At 36.5% G+C, this 23,843-nt stretch overlaps 1 protein-coding gene across 1 annotated transcript in view; it reads right to left on the bottom strand.

Moving 5' to 3' along the window:
- The window catches only part of ME1 (malic enzyme 1), a 160,981-nt gene that overhangs the window by 55,405 nt on the left and 81,733 nt on the right, over nt 1–23,843 (bottom strand). The window contains exon 6 of the mRNA XM_032684168.1: nt 21,529–21,632. Within this exon, the coding sequence (XP_032540059.1) occupies nt 21,529–21,632 (104 nt within the window). The remainder of the gene's footprint in view (nt 1–21,528; nt 21,633–23,843) is intronic.

Genomic DNA, 23,843 nt, shown 5'->3' with positions numbered 1-23,843 from the left:
CAATGACTACATAAAATCAGGTCAGAACTATATCACAAATTTTTAAAAATAATCTTGTAGTAGAAGAAATTCCATATCATGTGTTTAAAGGTAAGAAAGAAAACAAAACTGACAGAATACTTTTCTAAAGTACTCAAGTGTTTACTGTTTTGAAAATATTAGCTAGAACTTAAGGGAAAGCCACATTTTATTACTACAAACGAAATGCATTTTTCTACAATTTTACTAATATGGTTTATACAAGTCACAATGTTCAAACTTCCACACAATGAGCAAAGCTTCAAGGACTAACAAAATCTCTTTTCGTGGCTCCTCGATACTCCAGAAGTCGTTATTGCTATTAATATTTAAACAAAGTCAAGACTTCACATATTAATTTCAAAATTACTCCTAATTGGGCTTTTACTTGGGAAAAATTGGAAGAATGTTTATAAACTTTGCCATAGAAGTGGAATAATCAAGCTCAGTAAAATGGTATATTTATAAGAGTAATGTTTTTTCAAGAAGTTATCGTAAAGAAGTAATAGCCACTCTTGCTTTCATTGCAGAAACAGAAGCTTTCTGAAATCCCAAGAGAAAAGGAAAGTATGAACATTGTATTTTACACTGAAAAATTGGCAATGCTTTCGGCTGACCTACACTGGACATATTATTACAGCCTGTGCTACTGGCTACAGTTACACTTTAGCATCATGAATTTAACTTTCTTAAAAATTGCCTTTGAAGTAAGTTCAAACTTTTCAGTCCAAACTGTCTCACTGGTAAACTTATATTCAAATCTTTATTAACAATGATTGGAAAAAAGGTTAATTGGAGACTAAATTAAGGTCCCATAAGTGTTCTAATTCTATTTTAACATTTTAAACAGGTGGTTAGAAGTTCTACATGGCTGCTCCTCAAATATTCAAGATCCTGGAGATTATATCAGTGATCTTAAAAGAGCACTGTATAAAATTATAGCTTTTATAATTCGGGACTAAGTGAGAAAAGGAAGGGGTTGCACGTTCCTCAGAACTGTTTATAATCCTCTCCTAAGAGGATTATAATATTATCTATCCTTTTCATAGTATTATTTACACCTTCCTCAGGGAACCTCATACCAAATGAGGATACCAGGTATCCTAATGCCTGGTACAGAGAGGATACCAGGTATCCTAATGCCTGGTACAGAGAAGTAAGAAATTGATGTTTAATGTTTTATTTTAGACTACAGAGGCAGCACACTAATCAGATGCAATTTTTCTCTGATTTTATTTCAGACTGTTTAGAAAGTAACAATACATCTAAACTAGAATCCTTGGATATGGCTCTGGCATATAGACTTTGCAGAATATACATGCATTTCAAATTAGCTGGTTCAGATACCATCTTTGCTGTATTGCAAAAGTAGGATATACCAAACAGTTAAAAAGAGCAGGTTTTATGTTGTTTCTACATTCTATTTCTATGTATATTATTTGCCCTTTGCATATCACTCACTTATACCTTCAATTTATCAATATTAATCCAACAAATAGCCTTGTATGTATTTTAGTGGACTTGGTAAATTGGTTTTTCAGAGATGAGCTGCTGGAATTCTTACTGGATACATTCACCATTGAAGATGCATTGAAACTACATCCAGGCCACACTCTTTTGGAAGGACTGCAGCGAATCATGAAGGAAAGAGGTTTATACTAATTCCAGATACTCTTATTTTGGTGTTTGACACAAAAACTTTCTGTTAAATGTAATTACTGGCAAATTCTATGACTAAGTATTCAAAGTTATTAATACATATGCATTCCAAAGACTTTAGAAAATTTAATTGTTTTAATTGGTATGCTCAGGATACTTTGCCTAAAAACAAATACATCTTGGTTACTTCAGTAAGTTTAAGTCCCCAGTTCATGATTTATTGATCAGAGATCCATCTGCCTTTTAAGATTAGTTAATATTCCTTTTCATTAGCCAGTAATCTGACTTCTAGTCTTTGTTGTCTGATGAGTATTGAAATGTTTACATCCATGGTTAGAATTACTTGGTCTACTTGAGTACTCATTATTTGAGTGTGTTATATGGAGAACAGCGTAGCACCAACTGAGAGTAGTCATATTGGAGCAGTTCAAGAATGCCAGTTAATACAACTTTACTCTTTTTTAGGGTTACTCATTCACAAAACTATAGAGTTGGATTCTACAGACTCCTAAGGCCACCTTGCATCCCAAAAAATAGCATCTTAAACCACAGAAGCAATCAACTGCTTGCATAGAGGAATCATCCTGTCACCTCATGCCAACCAGAAACTTTACTTCTGAGAAAGGAAAGGGTATTTAATAGCTTTTGCAGAAAAAATAAGTGAATGTGGGAAAAAATGGCAAAGTATTTTACACCTGTGCAATGTTTACACTATGTAATCAAAGCCATAACACAGAAAATCAAAATAAGAGTTTTTTTCTTTCTGTAATGTCTTCTTGAGAATAAACAAGCTCAGCTTGAGCTTCCTTAGCATGGCAACAACTATTATTACATAATATAAAGCAGAGCTTTTGGATTGTCTGTATACTTTCTATGACCATGAGTTTTCTGAAAGAAGCCTGAAAATGTATTCATAGTAATAGATTACATGGTCTAAAAAAGTGTAAAAGGTTAATTACACTTATTCTATAATAATAATAATAATAATAATAATAATAACAATAATAATAATAATATCTGTTTCTTTCCACTACCTGCCTGAAAGCTATCTTCCCTATCACCTTATATATATGACCTTTTTAAAGGCTATCAACTCATTACGTGTTTGGGTGATGCCAAGCACAGAACACTCACAAGAGCACTGTGTGACCCAAAACTCCAGTGGGTGGCTGTAAATGAGTGAACCTGCTCACCCTAATCCATCTTCAGCAGTAACACTGGATAATTCTCAAAATACTTATTTTTTGCAGAAATGTGGGGAGGAAGTAGAAGAAAGTTATTACAATCATATTTTTTCCAGTCATGCAGAAGCAAATACATATATGCACATATTATCTTTCTGGGAAGACATTTTTATATGGGTAGAAGTCTTATGAAGAAATGTGAGTTAACAGACTGAATAATGCTTCAAACCTGTACAGTATCAAGAGATATCTAAATGTGCATGTTAAACATTCATTGTGGCATCTGGGGTGGCTCCCAAAATCTATCACTCACCTGCTGGTTGTAGTTCAGTGGATGCATACAATCCATAAAATACTGATTATAATCAGAATTATGCCATCAAATGCTGTTCCTCTTATATAAACTGTCATGTACTACCAAAGAATCTCATCTGAACTCCCTTAATGAAAATTTGCTTCCTGATAATTTTTTTTTCTTGCACAAGATAGCTTAGAGCTTGGCATCTATATGTCTCCTTGGTCCTCAGCCTTCAAATTCCACCTTTGCAGGATAAAGACAGAGTTAAACCTTGGTTTGATTAATGTTTATATTTTCTGTTAGGCTTTAATAGATAAAAATGTAAATAGGGTCAATGATTACATCGTAAGATTTGTTCATACTGGGAGGATCATCTGTATATTAAAATAAAAAAATAAATAAATAGAAAATAAATAGCAAATGTCTCTACTCATTGCCAATAAACAAATAAACCAAAACTGTTTCTGAATCTTATATCATGTTGAAAAAACCCATTGTTTCCATTTCAAGAAGCTATGAAAGACAAGGCTGACTAAAAAATAAGAAGAGTGTAAGAGAGAGTAAGTGTCACACTTTGAAACTCTTTACTTACTTAAATCGTACATTGCAGTTAATGAATTAAAAGGGAAGCTCCTGTAGTAGTAAATGGTCAGGAATATTGGACTGTTCGTCTACCCTACTATTAAAGTACTTTTTATTTTCATAATTTATTTTTGAGAGCAGCAATAATCAGCAAAAATGACAACTTATGTGATTTATACTAATGAAAATGATTAATTATAAAATGTGTTTTTCACAAGCTTTGGGAAAGCTGCCATCTGACTCTAACCACGTAGTGAAAGGATGACATGAAGAATGCTGTTGGTAGGGGATTGCACCACTATTGAACATCCTCCTTAAGAATTCTGGAGGAAACTCCTCCAGAATTCAGGAAAATTTCTTCTTACAAAGAAACCCAGCCAATTTCTTTTTGTTTTCATTTGTCTCAGGGCTCTGACAGGCAACAATAAACTGAACTCAGCTGAAAATTAGGATCAGATGTTGAACTGAGATTAGTTCTGTAAACTTCTCACAATTTGACAAAGATAGAAGAAAAAAAGTCTCTTTTCATTCTACATCTCCCCCCTATATGATTTAAGAAGCTAGATCATCTGGACCAAGACATTAGCTACTGTGATTTTTTTGTTGTTGTTGAATTTGTTCAGTTTTTCATCCAAATGCTCGCAAGACATTGACACAGTACTGGATTTTTGGTCAGGAAACACATATCCATTACACTGCTTCCCTCCCCCACTTCCCTCAATAAGGCCAGGAAAGATGTACAATAACTGTAGTTGTCTGCAAAGTCTCTTCCCTAGAGATGGGAATAATGAGCTCTTGGAAATGTTTAAAGTCTACTAAATAAGAAAAGCATCTAGCAATGATCTGGTAAAACAGTTTTAAAGCCATGAAATTCCACTCAATATCTCCAGTGCTATTATTTTTAACTGAAAAACTAGGACTACAGCCAATTTTATACTTCTGGAATTACTGTTGTTTTATAAATTGAGTACATATATACACACACATATGCATCTTCTAAGATGTCTGCATTTCCTGGCATTCAATGTAGACAGCTAGTGCTTTAAATCTTCACAAAATTCAGCTAAATAGTCAAGTCCCCACCCATCTCTAAATATGTGAAGTATAGATGGGTCCAAAATGCTTTAAGTTCTTTTCCCTTTGTTGGAGCCATTAAAAAAACCAAAAGAAAAGCATATTAAGATTTTGCAAATTTATAAATATTATATAATTTCTGGGATAACAACTCAGAAGAGTGAGAAGAGACTGTCTCTAGGGATTCCTCCAAGAACCTCCTGGTTGGAAGCATGGATAGTATTGTGAAAGTAGTTACAACATTTAAATACAGTGAGGCAAACTCAGTTTATGCAGTCCAAGTCATGGTACAGTGGCTATGATGTACAAGCTACTGCGTAGCATAGAGACTAACAACCCCCACACAGAGAAACACTACAAATAACAGCCCTGAATGTCCACCTGTCAACTTTGAGATGTTATTTCTTATCCTTCAAGCATCAATAGAGGTTAGAAGCATCACAAAAGCTATATTGTACTAGCTGCATGCCCAGAGTTCAGCTCTTAAATGAGGCACTTAGCAGCTAAACTTTTTCAAAGCCTGGTTTGAGTCTCCAGCAAAAATTCTAGAAGACTTCTGAAGTCATAAGCAATAATGCCATAACCTGAATTCCAAAGGAATCTCCTCTCTGTGAGGACAAGTGACATTGTGGCTTTCACTCTGTCCTACAAAAATCCCTTCATTAGCTCTCAGCTTTCATCTCTAGTCCAAAAAAAACTCTATTGCCCTTTTGGTAGCTTCAAAGTACTTTAAAGACGTTCTTAATAGACCAAAGTGGTTTTTAGATGCTGGAATCCCACATTTTTTCTGATATTCTTGCAGTGTTTGCTTGGTAGAATTTGAACACAGATCCAATAAGTGTTGCTGTATGAGACAGCCTTATCTTTATGCCAAGAGATAGACAACTTCTTCTCCTAGAAGTACAGGGTATACCCTCATCAGGACTATCTGTAACGTACCTGATGTCGGAAAAAAACCAACAATTTTTCAAACTGTAACATCACAAACAAACCACAGAATCCATATTTACATTAACATTGAGGCCTCCTCACCATATTGCACCATCCAAAGTGAAAAATACACACTTCTTTCGACAATGCCAAAGCTCACAGAGAATAGAGAAGTTGAAAGGGACCTAGAGCAATCATCTAGTCTAACTGACCACCTCAGGGCTGACCAAAAGTCACAGCACGTTAACAAGGCCACTGCCTCTTAAACACTTACATAATGTGTTTCTCTCTGGTCCAAAAGACTGCTAGAAAATAGCAAGAAGCTTGTCAGTGCAAAAATAAGGTTGTACAAAGTGTAATGTTTAGCTGGATCCCTTTAAACACATTAGCTCTGCATGTCATTATTTGACCAGAGCAGACCTAACTGGAAGAGACTTAGCAAACTGTGAAAGAGGGAGCTGCATCCCCAGGATTAAGCCAGATGGTTGTTACACAGGGAAAACAGGTGGGGTCTATCACTGGAAAGGAGCAGCTACACATAAAGAAAGAGGAAAAACAGTCCTGTGGAGCAAATTTGATTTTCTCAAATATATTCCCAGCTATTTACAGCAAAACGTGCTGATAATGACCATATGCTTTTGATCATAATTGTATGTTGCAGCATTAGTGTTCAAGTAATATTATCAAGTAATATATCAACTACAAAAATGATCCCCAAGTTTTCATTTCTTATTTTTGTTTAGTAGTAGGGTATGTGACTACAAATATTTTGAAACTCAGTATGACAGATTTGGAATTATACCAACAAAATTAATAATAGTATAGGAGCAGTCATTGAGACAGTAGGATACGTGGCAAAAGTCCTAAGTCTGTATTCACCACACAGTCTTTTTTTGGATATTTTGCAGAGTTTAAATCATAAACAGATGTTTGTGGAAAGAAACTGTCTCCTCTTTCTTACATACAATGTATTAATCACTCATAAAGATAGTATCTTGCTGACTCCTTTGTACTTAGCAAGGTTGCTAAATACTTAATTTACATCTTATTTAAGATGAAGCTCAAGAAGTAAAATTTGAGATGCTTCAGTGATCTACAAAAACAGTTCTAAAAACTATTCAAACACTTATACTCTGGAAGCTGACTAAAGGATCCCGTTCCCCACCATACTGGATGGTGGCAGACAACAGAATCTCTGCCTTCAAGCGTTATGGTTCCAAAGAAAAGAAACCATCCTGCACCCTTCCTGAGACTGAATATACAAATAAATTAGTTTGAGAAAGAATGAACACAATTTAGTTACATTATGACATTCCTTCCTTATTTTTGTAGTGACAGTGATAGCAAGGAAGTAGTAATGAAGCTGAAAAGTGGTAGTTGTTGCTTATCATCTGCTTATCCCTTAATAAGGGACTGGGAAGGGTGAAAACTGTGGTGTGCTATGACGGAACCAGCCAAGGAACCACGGCTGTGGGACATACAGCTGCCAGCTAGAGCATGACAGAGACAGCAGAAGTTAGGAGATCATTAAATGAATTAGATAACCAAACTAACATATTTAGAAAACCTCATACTTTAGAATTACAAATGAACAACTGAGGAGGATATAAAAGAGGGAACAGCTGTGACATAGAAGGATTAGAGATAATTACAGGTGGGAACAAAAATGGCTGAGAACACAGGTAGGATTAGGATTGAACAAACCTTTCCAGAGAGAAGTGGGCAATAAAGGAGGAAGCAGAGTAGGAATTAACAAAAGTCAACCAGGAAGAGAAGGCAACAGGATGAGATATCATTAGTAGAAGGCAGCTATAGGAAGTAAAGAGACAAAAATATAAAGAGACAAAAAATGTGGAATGAGTCAATGAGGAATTGCAGACTATTATTACATGCAAGCAAGCTTTTCAGAACCCTTAGGTCTGATTTCCACACTAACTTAAAGCTCAGGCACTGCTCAGATTGCACAATATTTTGTGCTAACCAGCTGAGGTAGATGGTTTGCTGCAGACAGCAAGAGGATTCATTTTCTCATTTACCAGTGAAGTAGGGCGCTGTTGTGCTAAGCAAAAAGCATCCAAGCCACAACACACCAGACAAGATTATTGTTTTTAAAAGCTTCTACCAACGCCCCACCAAGGGTGGAAAAAAATTAAGCAGACCACAAATAATTGTGCCACAACACTGGAAACTTAACTAATGTCTATACAATATTAAGAGAAAAAATATGTCATTCTGCCATCCAAAGCTCTATCAGGAATGCTTGAATCCACAAAATCTGGCAAATTAGGTTTTTTGTTTGTTAGTTGTTTTGGTTGTTTTTTGGGGTTTTTTTGATGCCTTCACTGTTCTTATTTCACAGCACTGCTGTGATAGAAGTTGCAGTAATTTAGTGGTGGTGTAGTTCACTCACTCATAATGGTCCTTACAGTCAGGAACCTCAGCTACCACTTTTTATAGCACAGAAAGTATAACCCATTGGTGGTCTCACACAGCACACATAAAAGCAAAGCATACAAAAAGAAGATATCAGATTTTTCCCAGTAGAGAACTATTTCCTCTTACATCCTCTTTCTGAGGATATAACAGCCATGCCTGCATTAACAGTTTCAAAGTGACACTTCTGAGCAGCAGAACACTGGACTTTATTACCTAATAACTAAATAAGAAAAAACAAACATTAACCTTGTTAAAAACGAGGGAATACAGGCTCCTGTAAAAGTCATATTTAAACAAAATCTTCATCCACAGGCACAATCTCTACATCAGGTGCTATAAATGAAGTGTTCATAGCATAGATGGTAGTTAAGTTTATGATTACCATAAACTGAATAACATTTCAAAATGATAAAAGCAATATAAGCCAGGTCTATTTTGGTACCATCAGCACTGCTCAAAACTTCAAAATTAGTTCATAGCACAGCCTTGCCTTTAACTAACAGGTGAGTAGCATGCTAGCATTTGTTTTCTGCTCCTTCTTCTAAAAGTTAGTCTCTTTTAATTTAGGAACATTTTACTACCAAAAGCTGCCTAAAATTAAAAGCATTTTCTTTTTTAATGAAAATAATTACAACAAAAATGGAATTGCTTTCCATTTCAGCCATTCTGATCCAAAGGAAATATTTACTATTGTATCTACATAAACAGATGACTCAGCTTCTTTGGGCTATACATCCACATTTGACTTCTAAAACTGGACACAGGAGTAGGGCTTGATGCCCTTTCTAAAAGACACTTTTTTCTATGTGAAGAAGTAAAAGTTAGCCTTGTCCATTTCTCTTAGAAAGACTAAAGTTCTAAGATCAGTTCTGTAACCCAGAAGAAGAAATGCAATAGAAAGCACCTGAACAGCCTGGGCAGTTTAGTTAATATGCATTTTCAGGTTTTATCTTATACGACTGAGCATTTTTAAAAAGTCTCCTCAAACTCTGATAACATATTTATCACTTTGCTTAGTTTATATCAGTGCAGTTCAGTCATATATCTGAAACCCTATTAAAACACCTACATGCAAAACAATTGTTTCAATGACTCAAATAAGGCACAGAACTTTACTTAAAACCTCCATGACTGGTAACGCTAAAAAAAAAAAAAAGTTACTTAGGTGAGTTCCCCATTTTTTCCAATCATAGTAGGATTTCTAACAAAGGCAAGGTGACAAAAATGGGAACATTAAAAAACTGCACCAGTACCTATATAAGCTGAAACTAGTTTAGTGGTTTTCTTTGGAGCACACACTATGTTCTTTGTCAAAAATCCGCTTTGTCCCATGTTCTATTAAGTGGTTCTTTGACATTGCCTTTGCTCTTTAAGCTAAACCTGCTGCCAACAAGCCTCAACTGAAAAAACACTATAGCTCCACTGTCCTTTTCAACTGTTTACATTCATATTAGCTCCTTGTTCTTGACCACCGGACCTCTTGCTCCCAAATACAGAGTAAAAAAATCTGGTTTAGCACCTTATTCTAAGTATGCCATGCAGATACTTGGGCCACAGGAAATAGGCAATTCCTTATCTTCTGCTCTCAGGTTTTTCCATAACATGGTTTTACACCTGCTGCAATTACAAAGTCCATTGTTCTGATATTTTGCAATACAACCAAAGCCTAGAGGAGCAGAACGATGGCTACCACGTCTTGTGGAAGAAGAGGTTTTCCACCAATGCTGAATATTTGCACAAGGCACCTTGAGGCGCCCTTGAGGGCATCCCAAAGCTGACTGTAGTACAAGCAATGGCAAAAAAGTTTTATCAGAGCTGTAACTTGAAAATGGTGATAGTCATTCTGAAAAATATTTGAATACCAATCAATCCTCTTACTTAGCTCTTTTGTTGAAACAGACTTAGGAGATACAGCATCCAGGGACCTCCATGCAAGCAAATAATGAAGCCAAGCTCTTGAGAAGGGGATTTGGTAAGGGTAGTAATGTGCTGGAACAGGTTGTCCAGAGAAGTTGTGAATGTCCCATCCCTGGATGTGTTCAAGACCAGGTTGAATGGGGCTCTAAGCAACCTGGTCTAGTGGGCATGGCAGGAGGGTTGGAGAAAGATGGTCTTTAACGTCCTTTCCGACCCAAAACATTCTTTGGTAGATATCAAAGACTTGATTTTTTTTATTAAATAACTGTAACAGGAATATTGTTGAATGTAACTTCAGGACAAAGTATGGAAATTCCTTTTCTGTGATTAAAAAAAGTCTCTTGGAAGTCTAAAAAAAAACCAAAACAGGGTTTTCTGGAGAACTGGGCAAACTCAAAATTATTTTAAGCAAACCTCTTTTTTATGTGCTGTAATGTTTCTATGCTTTATGTACAACAATTAGAGTGTTTCCATAATATTTAATATATAATTTAAAATAAAACAAGTAAATATGCTGCAGCATATTTTATTATTGACCAAAACTTTTAAATTTTCCTAATTTATTAAACCTTGTGTTTAATAGCATGAGAAAAAAATGAACTAATATGAACTAATATTTAGCCCTACACAAACCCCATGAATAGTTAGTATAGTATGGCCAGTCTTCGCGAACGAAGATTTGGGAAAGGTCTTTACCCTTCGAGCCTGCGCAGTGGATTTTTTAGGTGAGACACAGCGTGCACTGAGCTGAGCCCACCCTTTAATCCTAAGGTTCATCTGCCGGGGCCGAGCAAGCTTGGACAGTGGCAGTGAGGTCCTCAGGACGTAGGTTTGTTTAGAGTGACCTTCTCTTAGATGGATGGCCTTACAGGGCTAACGAGCTCCATCTGCCCAGGGGAGTTTCCCTGACTGGGAATCGAACCCGGGCCGCAGCGGTGAGAGTGCTGCATCCTAACCACTAGACCACCAGGGGTCCCCTCCCTGAATAGTTATTAAACATGAAAAATGCATCCAGCCCAAATGAACTTGGTCCCAAATCTAAATCAAAGGCCTTAAGAATGCACTGTTCACTGCAGCCTTGTGTTTGACTTCTGTTAACAGTATGACCTAGATTTAATTTTTTTTTGTTGGCACCCCTGCTGAAAAAGTAGTTCTTATTTAAAAAACAAAAAACAAAAAACAAAAAAACCCACAAAAAAACCAACCAAACAAAAAAAAAGCCAAACCAAACCAAACCAAAACAAAAAACCCAACAAAAACCAAAACATAAATCCCACACTGCTGACAAATCAGCAATAACAAGACCAAAGCCACATAGCCTGCCTCTACCCGCCTCCAGTGCTGTTTTCCTTCCTGTGCCTAAGGCCAGCCTCAAAGCAGCCCTGTCTACGGAGCTCAGAAGAGAAGGCATCTGGGACAAAAGCACAGCAGTGCCAGTTCTTATGCCCAGAGATCAACGCTCAGGAGCCGCCTGCTCAGATGGAGATGTCTGCTAATGCAATTGAACAGCACAGCTGCAAGGGGCTGAGTAATTCAGGTAGAAAGCTAGCTGAAAATGTACAGTGTATGCAATATACCACTATTTCCTCGTTGATCCTGGATTTTTTGCAAACAAATCACTTAAGTGTCTTTATGATATGGGCCTGCAGTGCTTGAAGATGGTGCTGCGATTTGGTGAGGACGTGCAACTGAATTTGACATCAAGATCATACCCAGTGATCCTCATGTATATTAGTTCAAAAATGGCTATCATGCAACAATCGGCATATGCTGGCATTTTAGCTAAGAGCAACAGATGAGCAGCTGGTTCCCATTTTGAAATCTGATTTGGAAAATATACAAACCCAGCTGCACTCAGTTCTCTTATCCTGAAAATATCATTCTTTAAAAATATTTTCCATATAAAATCTACAGTTTCTATACTTTTCTGATGAAGAAAAGAAAACAAACTCTAACTGTGTAGTCTGGCTTAAACTGAAAAATCATGGTTTTAATTCAAATTTAGAATCATTAACAAATTTAATATAGCGTTTTGTAACTGTTACGGCATTCTTAAATCAGCTGGTATAAATGTGAAGGATGAATGATTTAACTAGCTGTTTTCCCACTATAAATCAGTAGAATCACTGTTGCTTCACAGCTGAGGAAATTCCAGAAGTCAAACATGTGCTTAGATCATAATCAATTCTTCAGAAGAAAAGACTAATCAAAGACTTCTAATAAAAACTTGATATTGTAAAAAGATCTCTAAATGTCTGGACCATTATGTCTGGCCAGAGAAATGGACTCCATAGGTTTTCAGATGATGCCAGGGCTGACAAATGCAAAACCTCTAACAAGGCAGGCTTTCTATTCTGAAGCTACTGAAAAAGGCTAAAAAAACCCTATAAAAATACATTCATTTTAATGGTGCAGGACCAAAGTATATGTAAGCAAGTGGACTTAAATATTGTTGATAAATCTGGAGATTCTCACAGTTGGTTAAAGCATGTGAGACATAAGATTATTGTGAGAACTGTAGTATTTCACAGACTTGCACAAATGTTTTCTGTTTCCAAGTATGGAACCACAAACACAGATGACATGTAGGCAAAAAATAAGCTGATTAAACATTTTCAAGGCTGGTACAAAACCTGAAATAAACACAATATAAGTTTAATTCTTTGTGACAGTTAATGGCTTACTAAAAGAGCAGGTTTTTTTCCTGCATTTTTTCTCAACGTGCTTTCAGATTTGAAGACTCTTCTGATATTAGTAACTATCATACCAACATTTCAGTTTATCTAACAGACATAAATAAGCTTGTTCCCATTCATATGTTCTGTTAAAGGAAAAATAACTCCTGGGCATGTTTTCTAGATCAGAGCTTCATCCTGAGAAAGAGCAACAATTCCAAATATCTATTCCATCAAAGTCTTTTAAAGCAGGGAAAGAGGAAAAAAAAAAAAGGAATTTACTCACAGCAGTAGAAATTAATCACAAAGAAATTATAATCAAATTAATTTTATAGTATCATTTAACTATTTGCAGAAACATCTTCTATGGTTCTACGATTCTAGAAAGAAGGTTTGACTTTTTCTAGCTGTATTTAACTCCATTTTTATTAAAATCTGCATAGTTCATTTTCAGCAATCCCTGCCAGCGATCTCTTTCCAGTAGCCATTTAGGCTTGCCACAGACCAGCAAGTGATGAACTTTGATGACAAAATCCACCAAATTCTGACATACAGTTCACTGATTAAGTGACACTTCTCTCGCTTTTTCTAAAATATAATGTTTGAAACAGACAGCTTTCTGGTTTTGCACTAAGCTAGGTTGCATTTTTAGAAGGAGAAGTATCAAAGTAACAACATGCCAGATACAAAACAGTAAAGACTTCTTCTGCAGGAGCCAATGCAGGGAGAGCAGTAGAAATTCTTCCCACAAAATTACTAAGAAAATCTGAAAGAGTAAGGGATTAGGAAAAAAAGGATCTTTGAATCACTGAAACCCATCTATTTTGCAAAACGTGTTCCTTTTTCCTCTCATATACACCCCCAGTTATATAAAGATGACCTACCAGATCACTATTATCTGCTTCTGGGGACACAATCAGCATTCTTTGCAACTCCAAAAATCTAGCTATTCAAATAAATTCACTTACAGAATTGCAAAGAACTTTTATAATTTTGCAATTAAAAACACATTAGCTAAAGAGGTAACATGATTTTTTCAGAAGTTGTTAGCACTGGCACAACTGTGAGTGTCAGTGAAGTGTCAGTTAACTGCACTTACATATGGTAGTGGGTTTAAAGTGTCATATTGCATTTTTCAGCCATTTTCAGGCTAATATTTTTTACAGGGGTGTATAAACACTAGTGATTGCTAATGCAAAAAAAAGATGTGTATCTGGAATTTCCAAACAGTGTCAAAAATTCTGAGGATACCAAATACTGTCTCCTCACCTCTAGATTAAATAAAAGGGCAAAGGATCAGTAAAATTAATCAATCGTATCATCTTGCAATTAAAAGCATCAGTTTTTAGTTCTCTTCAATTAAGCAAGCTCTCAGTATGCCTTATTGGCATGAAACTGGTATAGAGACACTGCTGGGTGAGCAGGAGAGAGGCAGTCCCAAGCATTCAGCTGACAATGGACACAACTCCAGAATTCAGTTCTGGCATGTTTTCCAACCCCATTCCCAAAACCCTGGCTGACAGTTCATATCACAAGGTTTGCACAGCTGAAAGACTAACATGGCCATAATCTCAGGACATGGTTGAATACTTGCATTTTACAAGTCAGTATTTAATTCCACAGATAAGCACCAAAAGAGAAGTATCCCTGATTTTCAGAAGTGCAGTATGTCCACACTTCAATAAGCTATATAGCTGGATATATGGATTACTAACTACTGCAGATTCTAGGATGGCCATGGAAGCCACTGAAGTTTCCATTGCAATTTCCTGGGAAGACTGCACAAAAACTTGTTGAGTCTAGCAAGTGCTCTGTCTCGCAAAATTCTCAAAGAGTATGGATAATCAAATTCTGGGAATATTGTAGTTTCTCTAATCTGGCACTAGAGGTGTTTGTCTAATGTCACTGTCAATTTTTAATACAGTAATGACAACACAAGAAAAAAAACTTGCTACTTGGGTATGAAAAGATCTAAAATCATTTATTTCAGTTCTAGGATATTCACTGAAGATCCATGGCAATGTATCTCTCATGCTAGATTTTATTTTAAAAGGGTACAACTACAATGAAAAACAGTATAAAAGTAGTTATACAGAAATTTGCAAGTACCTGACATACAAACCAGTGAGCCATGATGGTTTATTGCTAAATCAGCCAGTGGCAAAACAAGTTAATAACAACCAAACGATGACTAGGTTATGTCAGTGATATTTACAAATGGCTTATTATTTGTAGGCAACCAGACAGCAGAGGCACCACTGGGCATGGACTAATCCACTGCCATGGATCAGGAATCTCAGCAGTAGCAGTTCAGGTGGGATACTCTGAATAAAGCACAGCAGTGTTGCTGTCTGGTATAAAGGACCAGAGAGGGATGAAGCACTGAGGTACCCAAATCCCATTAGCCAGACTGACAGTGAGTGAAAGTTTTCCCGAGAGTTGAAATATAGGTAGAAATAATTCTTGACTTCTGGCAGGGGAGAGACAGAGTTGGGATAAGAGGCACAGATAAGTTACTGCATTCTGATGTAAACTACAGCCAAAAATTTGATATTTTACTTACTAGAGTTTCCAAAGGGGGAAAAAAAAAAAAAAAGAAAAAATATGAAACTGCTGCTTCTAACAGCCTGGAAAACTACTGTACTTCCGTAACAACAATATATACCTTGTTAAAATATTACACTCATACAAATTATTCAGATAAATCAACATTCATTCCATTTACAATACAGTTGCACCAGCTAACTTCTGTTGGGAATCCTGCCCACCATTTGCTGGAGCTATAAAAGATGAAGGAAAGTAACTGAGATTACCCAGGCCTTTTCCATTTGAAAAATCCCTTCTTAAAATAGTTTGGAGAAGAAAAGCCTAAGAACAGCATGTTCTTCTCTTGTTGGGTCTTGAATGGCTGCAGAAAGTCTGGGACATAGCTGAGCATTATTAGAAGATGAATACATACAATTTGAGCTCCAGAATTAATTTTGGTACAAGAAGTATATTAAAAATACTAAAATATTCCCCCACTCTATCTTGTTGGCAAAAATAAAACAACAGCTTTCCCGCTTAGTACTGTGTTTGAGGATTTCATTACTTTGTGTTTTCTATAAGGGATCAATGAGGCTTTACTTCTTCAAGGTTCCTCTGCTGATCTTTGCTCAGAATTTCTCTAAGGTCTCGCATTCCAAAAAATAATAGGTCTCTCTCTACAAATAAACTTGATGTGTTTAGGGTCTGTCTATCCTGCCACAATTTTGCTTCACTGACAGACTCACTTCTCCTTACTGTGTCCAAAAAGTTTGAAAAGCATACATTCGTAACATTTCCAGCAATCAGGTACTATTTAACCACCAAATGAACCAAGAGGAAAGGGAAGAAGAGAGATAAAAGGAACTAAATAATAATAAAACCCCCAACAATCAAACTAAAAAAAACCCTACCCCCCCCCTTACCTAACAGAACACACAGAAGTAGATGTCTTCTACCCAGAAGACATGGCAGAGTCCCCTGGTTTTGGTAACTGAAGGAGTGCCAAATGTGCACACAAGCATCCCATCTCAAAAAACACACTACACTGAGGTTACTTCTCTTTTTCCCCTACACAGGCAGGTGAGGATGATTCCAAGCGTGGTACCGCACTAAGCACCACAGCCTGGGAAAGGGTTCAGGGTTCCTTAACAAGTTTCCTACAGGTGGCATCATCTGCTAACAATTTAAATGTTGCAAGTGATAATAGTTACAAGTCATGTGGTCAATCCCAAAATTTTCCTCAGGCAAGACATCACAGTTACTTGAACTAGGATAAAAAAAAGGAATCCTGCTTATGTAACTGTTGGAGTTTTTCTCTTCCACAGCACCCTCCATTATCCAAAGCAACAGTCCCTGTTTTAAAACCACAATGTGGGGTTTTTTTTTAGTTCAAGGGTCTTTTTTAATAGTCAAAAAACATAAGGATCCTCCTGAATGGTTTTACCCCATGAGTATAAAAGCAAAGTCCACCTGGGAGTCTAGGTGGGCAAGGAAGCCTGGGTCCAAGCAGTTTCAGGAAGAATGCAAGCCCATCAATTACCGGACATCAATCTCAGATGTAAAACAAGAAGGAACTGAGGGGGTAGGTTCAAAGAGCAGTTGTAGTTGTAGTCAAGGCAGTCTAGGGGCTACTGTCCAAGGACCCACCTTTCTCCTATCCTGCTGTCCACAGGGATCTTCACTAGGAAGTTAATGTTTGCTAAATAATGGAAGGAGCAGGTAGCCATAGACTTGAAAAATTGCCTCCAAGGGCTTAAGTCCCACTAAGCAACAAAACCTATAAACAGAAAGGTCTTCACAAAGTCTGCCATATGAGGGAGTTGTTGCAGTAGCATTTCTTCCTGCACGTGTTTTGACAGCCACTTTAACTTAATCAGTATGGGAACATACAGGCATGACATAAGTCTTGGTCTTGCACCACTACAGAGCAAAAGAGAATAGAGACACAAATGTTCTTGTACTCATAATCTGTGCTTGAACACAATGTCAGAACCACCACAGTGTCCAGCCACTCCCTTAATGATGCACAGCTATATGCACCTTTTAAGTTGACTTCCTGCTAGTATATTCTCTTGCCAAAAGTAAGGGCTGTTTGAATTTATTTATTTACAAATTGAACTATATTCTAATGAAATCTACCAAATGAAAGCACCTATTAAAACATTTTTGTATTTGTATTTTGTGGATACATTGCTTTTACAGTTGTTCTCAAAGCTAGCTAAACCATATTTACCATAAAACACTGTTTTAAAGTAACACACAAAGTGAAATGAAACACTGCTACCATCTGTGAATAATGTAATCAGGCAAATGAGGAATAATGACTACATCATGGTAATTTAGGATGGAACATACTGAATTACAATTGTCAGCAGCTCGGTTTATAACTCACAAACTTGAGAAAAGCATAGCATATAAAAAGAGCAGGGAAGGATTTAATCAAAATATGATTACAGAAGAGAATGTAGACGACACATGGTATTACTTTTCAAGGGTCCACCACTATTATTTGCATCTTGAAGTGAAACTGAAAACTTACAATTACACACACACAGAAAGATGATTTCAGTGATACAGGGTTTCTTTTACACGTCACAAATCCATGGGGAATTTAATTCCACCCAGCTCCTTGGGGCTGTGGTAGGTAGACAAGGAAACAAACTACGGGAATTCCATCAGATTCTTTCCATTTTCTAAGTTTCCTTTCTGTTCACAGGCCAGAGGTGTAAGTCAGTATTGTCCCTGCCCAATGTACAATGACTTCCACCAGAGGTGATCCGCATTAGAAAGCACGCTGGTACGATGCTGTTCTTCCCTACTCTGACATTTTTTGGAGGGCTTCAAGGTGGAGTTATTTTTACCAGATTTGTGAAAATGAAATATCATTTGAAACATGGAAAAAAATTTTCATCCCTTTTAAATCTATTTCTTGCATTAGACAATTCAAGTCCCTCTCATTGAAAAGGTGTTTTTTCCTCTTCTATCATTTTTTGTTCCATCTCCATTTTACATATTTTCCTCTCAAGCATTTCCATAATCCCTTCACTACTGTACATGAATGCCTCTTGGCCATTTATATATTTCTCTTTGCATTAGCACAGTCAAGTAGGGAAGAAATAGGAACTGGAATAAAAACATAGAGTTATTTTCTCTGGTTACACAGGAAGTCTTGGTGGATCAATCCCATCTACCAAAGTGTTGTTTGGAAATCCCTCCTCTCAGAGTTTCCTCTGTAAACATAGATATTTAAGAACAACTTGTCATTTAAAAAAATTTACTTCTTTGTATAGAAACTTAACAAACGCTTCTGAATTCCAGTTTATGTTCTTCACTGATGAAGACAACTGTCCATTTTTTCCTCATGTAACAAAACATTCCTTCTATTTAGAATATTCTTGTTCCCCTAAATTACCACACTGACACAAGAGCAAGAAACATCTGGCAATGTCCAGAGAAATTATAGTACATGCCCTCAGAGAGGGCAGGTGCTGGCACTGGTAATAAATAAATAAACAGATAAATGTATAAGTAAATAAATAAAAGCTGTTCACTGGATTCATGTCAAGAGAAATCCAGACACTTTCCATATGCTTCTGCCTTCCCACATCTGGGAAAAATCACAATGTACTAGTTCCATTCTGCCATGATAGTGTACTGGATACTGTACCAAAATCTTTTAGTAATGAATAGTTTAAGTTGTGGGTTTGTTGGTTTGTTGGTTTGCTTTTTTTTAATCCTGACTCTTTCATAAATAATTGTGTTTCATAAGAAGATCTTTCTGGGGGTGAATAGCAGTGGAGGCTGAGAAGAGGAAAGTATTGCAGTTGATAAAACTATACCATTTTCTTTATTAAACATTATGGTATTTACTGTATAAAGGTCATGTTTCAACATGAAACACTATAAATTATGCTGCATCAGCTTATAAAAATCTAGGTTTTCAAAATTTAACAATCAATCAAGATGATGTGCGTGTCTAGGAAAATTCCCTGGAAGCCAATGAAAAGCCTGTACAAAGTGCACCACCCTGTACGGCTGCCTGCTCCTTGTTGCTCCCAGGCAGTGCTGCTAAAACCTGGCTCTCACTTCTATTAGCATTTGGCCTCTCTGGAGAATTATGGAGGTGAAAAAGATCTAAAATAGGTATTTCACATAGTTTTCCAACTTGAAAATATCTGTCATCACCATGTCTTTAACTTAGACTTATTAAAAATATACAACGGCCTTGTGCTTTACAATGTTCATGGTTATGTATGTCTTGGAGATGTACTGAAAACACAACAACAGATTTCTGCAAAACTTCTTCCATTCCAGGAACTGATTAGGCAATGCTAATTAAGAATGCTTCTTTTGGAGCTCTATGGCAATAACTAACTATAAATACGACTGACCTAAAATCTAACAGACCAAACATGCATCTAAGATTAGTGAAGCAAATACTCCCTCAGTGAAACAGCCAGCAGAAGGCTAAGAAAAGTGAAAAGAGGAAAAACATAATAGAAACTTTCATAAGGAAAAAGTAACTATTATTTAACCAAAGTATACAATTACCTAGATCACCACAATGGCTGGCAAGGGAATCATGACCTGCATCTTTAACAGTCAGACCTGTTATGCCAGAATCAGCTGCAAGTGCTTAGTCTGCCAGTGGCACATTAAACACAAATTCAAATTTAGGAACATGTGAAATTATTGATCAAATGGACTTGATTTTGACTTAACTACATCACTTTTCCCTTCACCTTAGCAAATAAGTATCATAATCAACATAGATGTCACAGTATAGCCAACGCAGTTCATAAGTAAACCACATAAAGTCTGAATTATAGTTTTTAAGAGCCCCACTTCAAACATGAAATAAATTACACTATTGCTGACCATGAGCGATTTAGATGAGAACAAAGTGATCTTTCAGAAGGTCAAGCAAACACAAATTGCTCAAAATTGCTCAAAATTACAGAGCTTTAAAGATGTTTAAGTAAAAAGAACATGTCAACCAGACCTTCAAACATTACTGAGATAATCTTCTGCTTGACTCTGATGATTTCCTTCAGTAAGAAGAACAATGGTTCATTTTAAAGAAAGGGTGAGTTAGGGAATGCATTATGTTAGAGATTCTCAAAACATGGACCACAGAGCAATTTCTTAATGCTTTAAACCTTCTTTTAGGGACGTGAATCTATTAGGAAAATGCATCAATTTTATCTGAAATGGAATATTCAGCAGAGGAGGAAACACATTACAGGATAGAGCCAAACTAGCAACTTTCATAGCAAGATTATCAACAAGGGAGTGGCAGCTGACTGGGGATGATGGGGAAGAGTATAGTAATACATGAAGGAATACATGTTTCAGGCATGGAAATTAATACCTCCTGCTTGGCCAAGTTTCTTTTGCACAGCAACCAAGTCAGGAAGAACAGAGGTTGTGCTTGTCCAGGTAAGGTCACAACATGGGAGTCAAAATGCTGAGGGGCACAAGGCAAGACTGAAGAGCTGGAAAGTATTTCCAGGTTCCACAGTTCAGCCTCAACTTTGGGATGCAGATGCAGAAAACATTTTCTGCTAAGGATCCTGGCACTTGAGCTATTTTAGGTATACACATTGAATGCAGGGCTAGAACTCCAAATATTTTAACAAACAAGGAAAATATGAGCAAACTTTATTTGATGTGTAATGAGAACTATTTTATGAATCATGGTCTAATAATACATTTAACTACTTTCTGTATAGGAAAAAAGAAGCAAGTGAAAGAGCTGACTTGGTATAGGTCCATACCATGACATTTAAAATTAAAACACTGAAAGCTTAGTCCTGTTGTGGCTTTGGTGGGAGCAGAGGCAGTGGTTGCCAAGTGTGAGATCTTCTTTAAGGCTGGTGACATCTCACATATGAAATCACAGAGACAGAGAAAATCATGTAGGCACAGCACTATGCATAGAGAATTATTAGGCAAATACTTAGCCATCCAAATCTTGAAAAAGAAGTTTGACAAATGAGTTCGCTCATCTCAAGATGAGTTTTACCACTCATACAGTGAATTCATATATTTACAATATTAAAGGTAAATAGTTAAGGCAGCTATAAACTCATAAAATCATATGCTCAAAATAAAAATTATTTGGAACCTAACAACTCTGTCTTCCTTTCTTAAGCTACTGACCTTTATTTCTGGCAATATGAAGTTCATAGTGGAATTCATCAAGGACCAGCACAGATATATCGCTTACCTTGAAGTCACAGCTTCCATGAATTCATCAAGAAGATCATCGTAGGCTTGACCTCTAATTCTCTCATGTCTCAGCCCAATATACAAAGGATCTTTCAACAATGTCTGTTAAAAAAAATGGTTGAGCTGTTACATGAGCAAGCTACAATACTACACTCTTATTTAATAAGAAGGGGAGAACAATACAGTGTTTGAAGATTAATCCAAGCATATGAAGTACATATCCACTTATCCATGTCTACATAAAGACTGAGGAAACATAAGGAGATTAAAGAAACACCCTTTTGTATCAAAGAAAAGGGATACTCTAGTCTCAAAGGAAGTGTATAGTTTCCAACTGAAAAAGTTTACTCTGGGAAGTCAGGTTTCAAAAGTATCTTTTAAAGCTTTAGTTAGCACTTTTATATTTTTCCTTTATATCCTGACAGCGCTCTGACATTTTAAAAAGGACATTGTCTTTACTTCTATCATCATGTTCCACAATCTCTCCCAGAGCCCATCATTTCAACTCTGTTGATGAGCTGATACTCGGAAAGTGTGCTGCTTTCTAAAATTCAATATGCCAAAACATAAACAAGCCTTTGACCTCTTCCTTCCATGCTTTTCAGATTATCAGTTTAGATTCCAGCATTATCCATTTCAATTATCCACGTTCCGTCAGTTGGATAAGATTTCTGAATTTGCCTATGCTTAAATCTTGTACTTTTACTTTCTTTAGATTTATGATACAGACTTTTCCCCTAGGTCCATAAAAACACCAAGCCTGAATTATTCCATGTTTTCACTACTAGAAGGTCCTGGTTTGGTCTGATATATTTCCAAATTGTAACTTACAAAATACTAAATGTGTGCAAAGTGCTTTGCAATCACTTTTGACAATCCACTTCAGCTACAGCAATTCCCCAAACTCACACTTTCACTGGCTCTCTCAGGAACTCAGATACACTCTTTGCTATTATTTCTCACATGCCTCTGAAAATGAATAAGCTAATTTTGCCACTGTATGTAGTGTACAACGCTCCTACACATGCCCAAACAGCTAGCAGAATCGGTCAGAAGCTTGACTAAATATTTTTCATTCAAAACCAATTTGGAAACCCAACACAGCTACAGAAATTTGTTGCACACCAACTTTAGAAAAACATCGTAAAGAAAAATACAGACAACCTCTCCTTCCGTGAGAGCCTTCAGCATGCAGCATGAAGCAAAAAGGCTGGAAAGCTTTCTCAGCCTGCCTCAGACAGAGAATCGGAAATGAGATTTCTGAATTTTAGAGAAATGCCTAAATTGCGCTCCCAGCTTTTCTATGTTGTAGAACTGAAAAATCTTCTGGGTCAGAAGTCCCTGTTAAAGATTGATTTGAATCAGTGTGAAACTTAAAACCTCTGGTAGTATTCTGCATCCTCTGGGAGTATCCTGATGCAGACCTACAGATAGAAATGTTTGTCTCTCCCTCACTTTACTCTCCACTTCCACAAAAAAGTAAAGATGTAAGATTAGAATGTTTTTAAACATCAAGCAGGTTTAAAAGCTGAATTTTCTAAAACAATTGCTAAATTCATCACCAATTCAAAACAATTTCTAACGTGTTACTTACAGTAGCCTTTCAGAAGTTATTAGTTCAACTTTTTGAATTGACAACTGAATATATCTCAAAATTAAAATTACTTTGTAAATGAAGGTGAAGTCATTACACTGTAAGTATTTTGTTTCTTCCCTGCATCAACTCATTGTAGCATTCATGTTTAAGTAGCATATTTTTTGGCTGAAACAATTTTACCTGTGTATTTACATTATTTTAAGTATTACAGCAGCAAAATCAAAATCATAATTCTGTACCTCTCCGGATACAGCAGGAAAATGCAGGCAAGAATTTGATCCGATATCTTTCTAAGTAATTGTCCCTTTTCTGTATTCTTCTTTTCTTATGATCATTTCAAACTTTGTTGTCAAGAACTATTTCTGGAACTAGTTTTTCATTTCAATTTTCAGTTTGTCTAGTTATTTAAAATTACCTCAGGAAAATCTGAAAAATCAAGGATAATTTTTTTATCTCTGGGAGATAAACTCACAGGAAGTATAAATGAACTGTTCAGCAATGTGTAAACTTCAGGCAAGCTTGGAGAGCCCATTGCTTCCCACCAGACTGAGCACACAAAGAACTGCCAAGCCCCAGGAGCCTCTGACAGGAACATCACAGTAGGACTCAGAAACAGGAATCCCATTTCTAAAATCCCATTGCCCCAGCTTTTCATGCCAGTTCATGTCCTATGCAAACATACTGCATGTTCCACTGTCCAATTAACTTAATCTCTT

Source organism: Chiroxiphia lanceolata, chromosome 3, assembly GCF_009829145.1.
Source record: "Chiroxiphia lanceolata isolate bChiLan1 chromosome 3, bChiLan1.pri, whole genome shotgun sequence".
Classification (NCBI taxonomy): domain Eukaryota; kingdom Metazoa; phylum Chordata; class Aves; order Passeriformes; family Pipridae; genus Chiroxiphia; species Chiroxiphia lanceolata.
The sequence above is the reverse complement of the archived record's forward strand: the minus strand, read 5'-3'. Positions and strand labels throughout refer to the sequence as shown.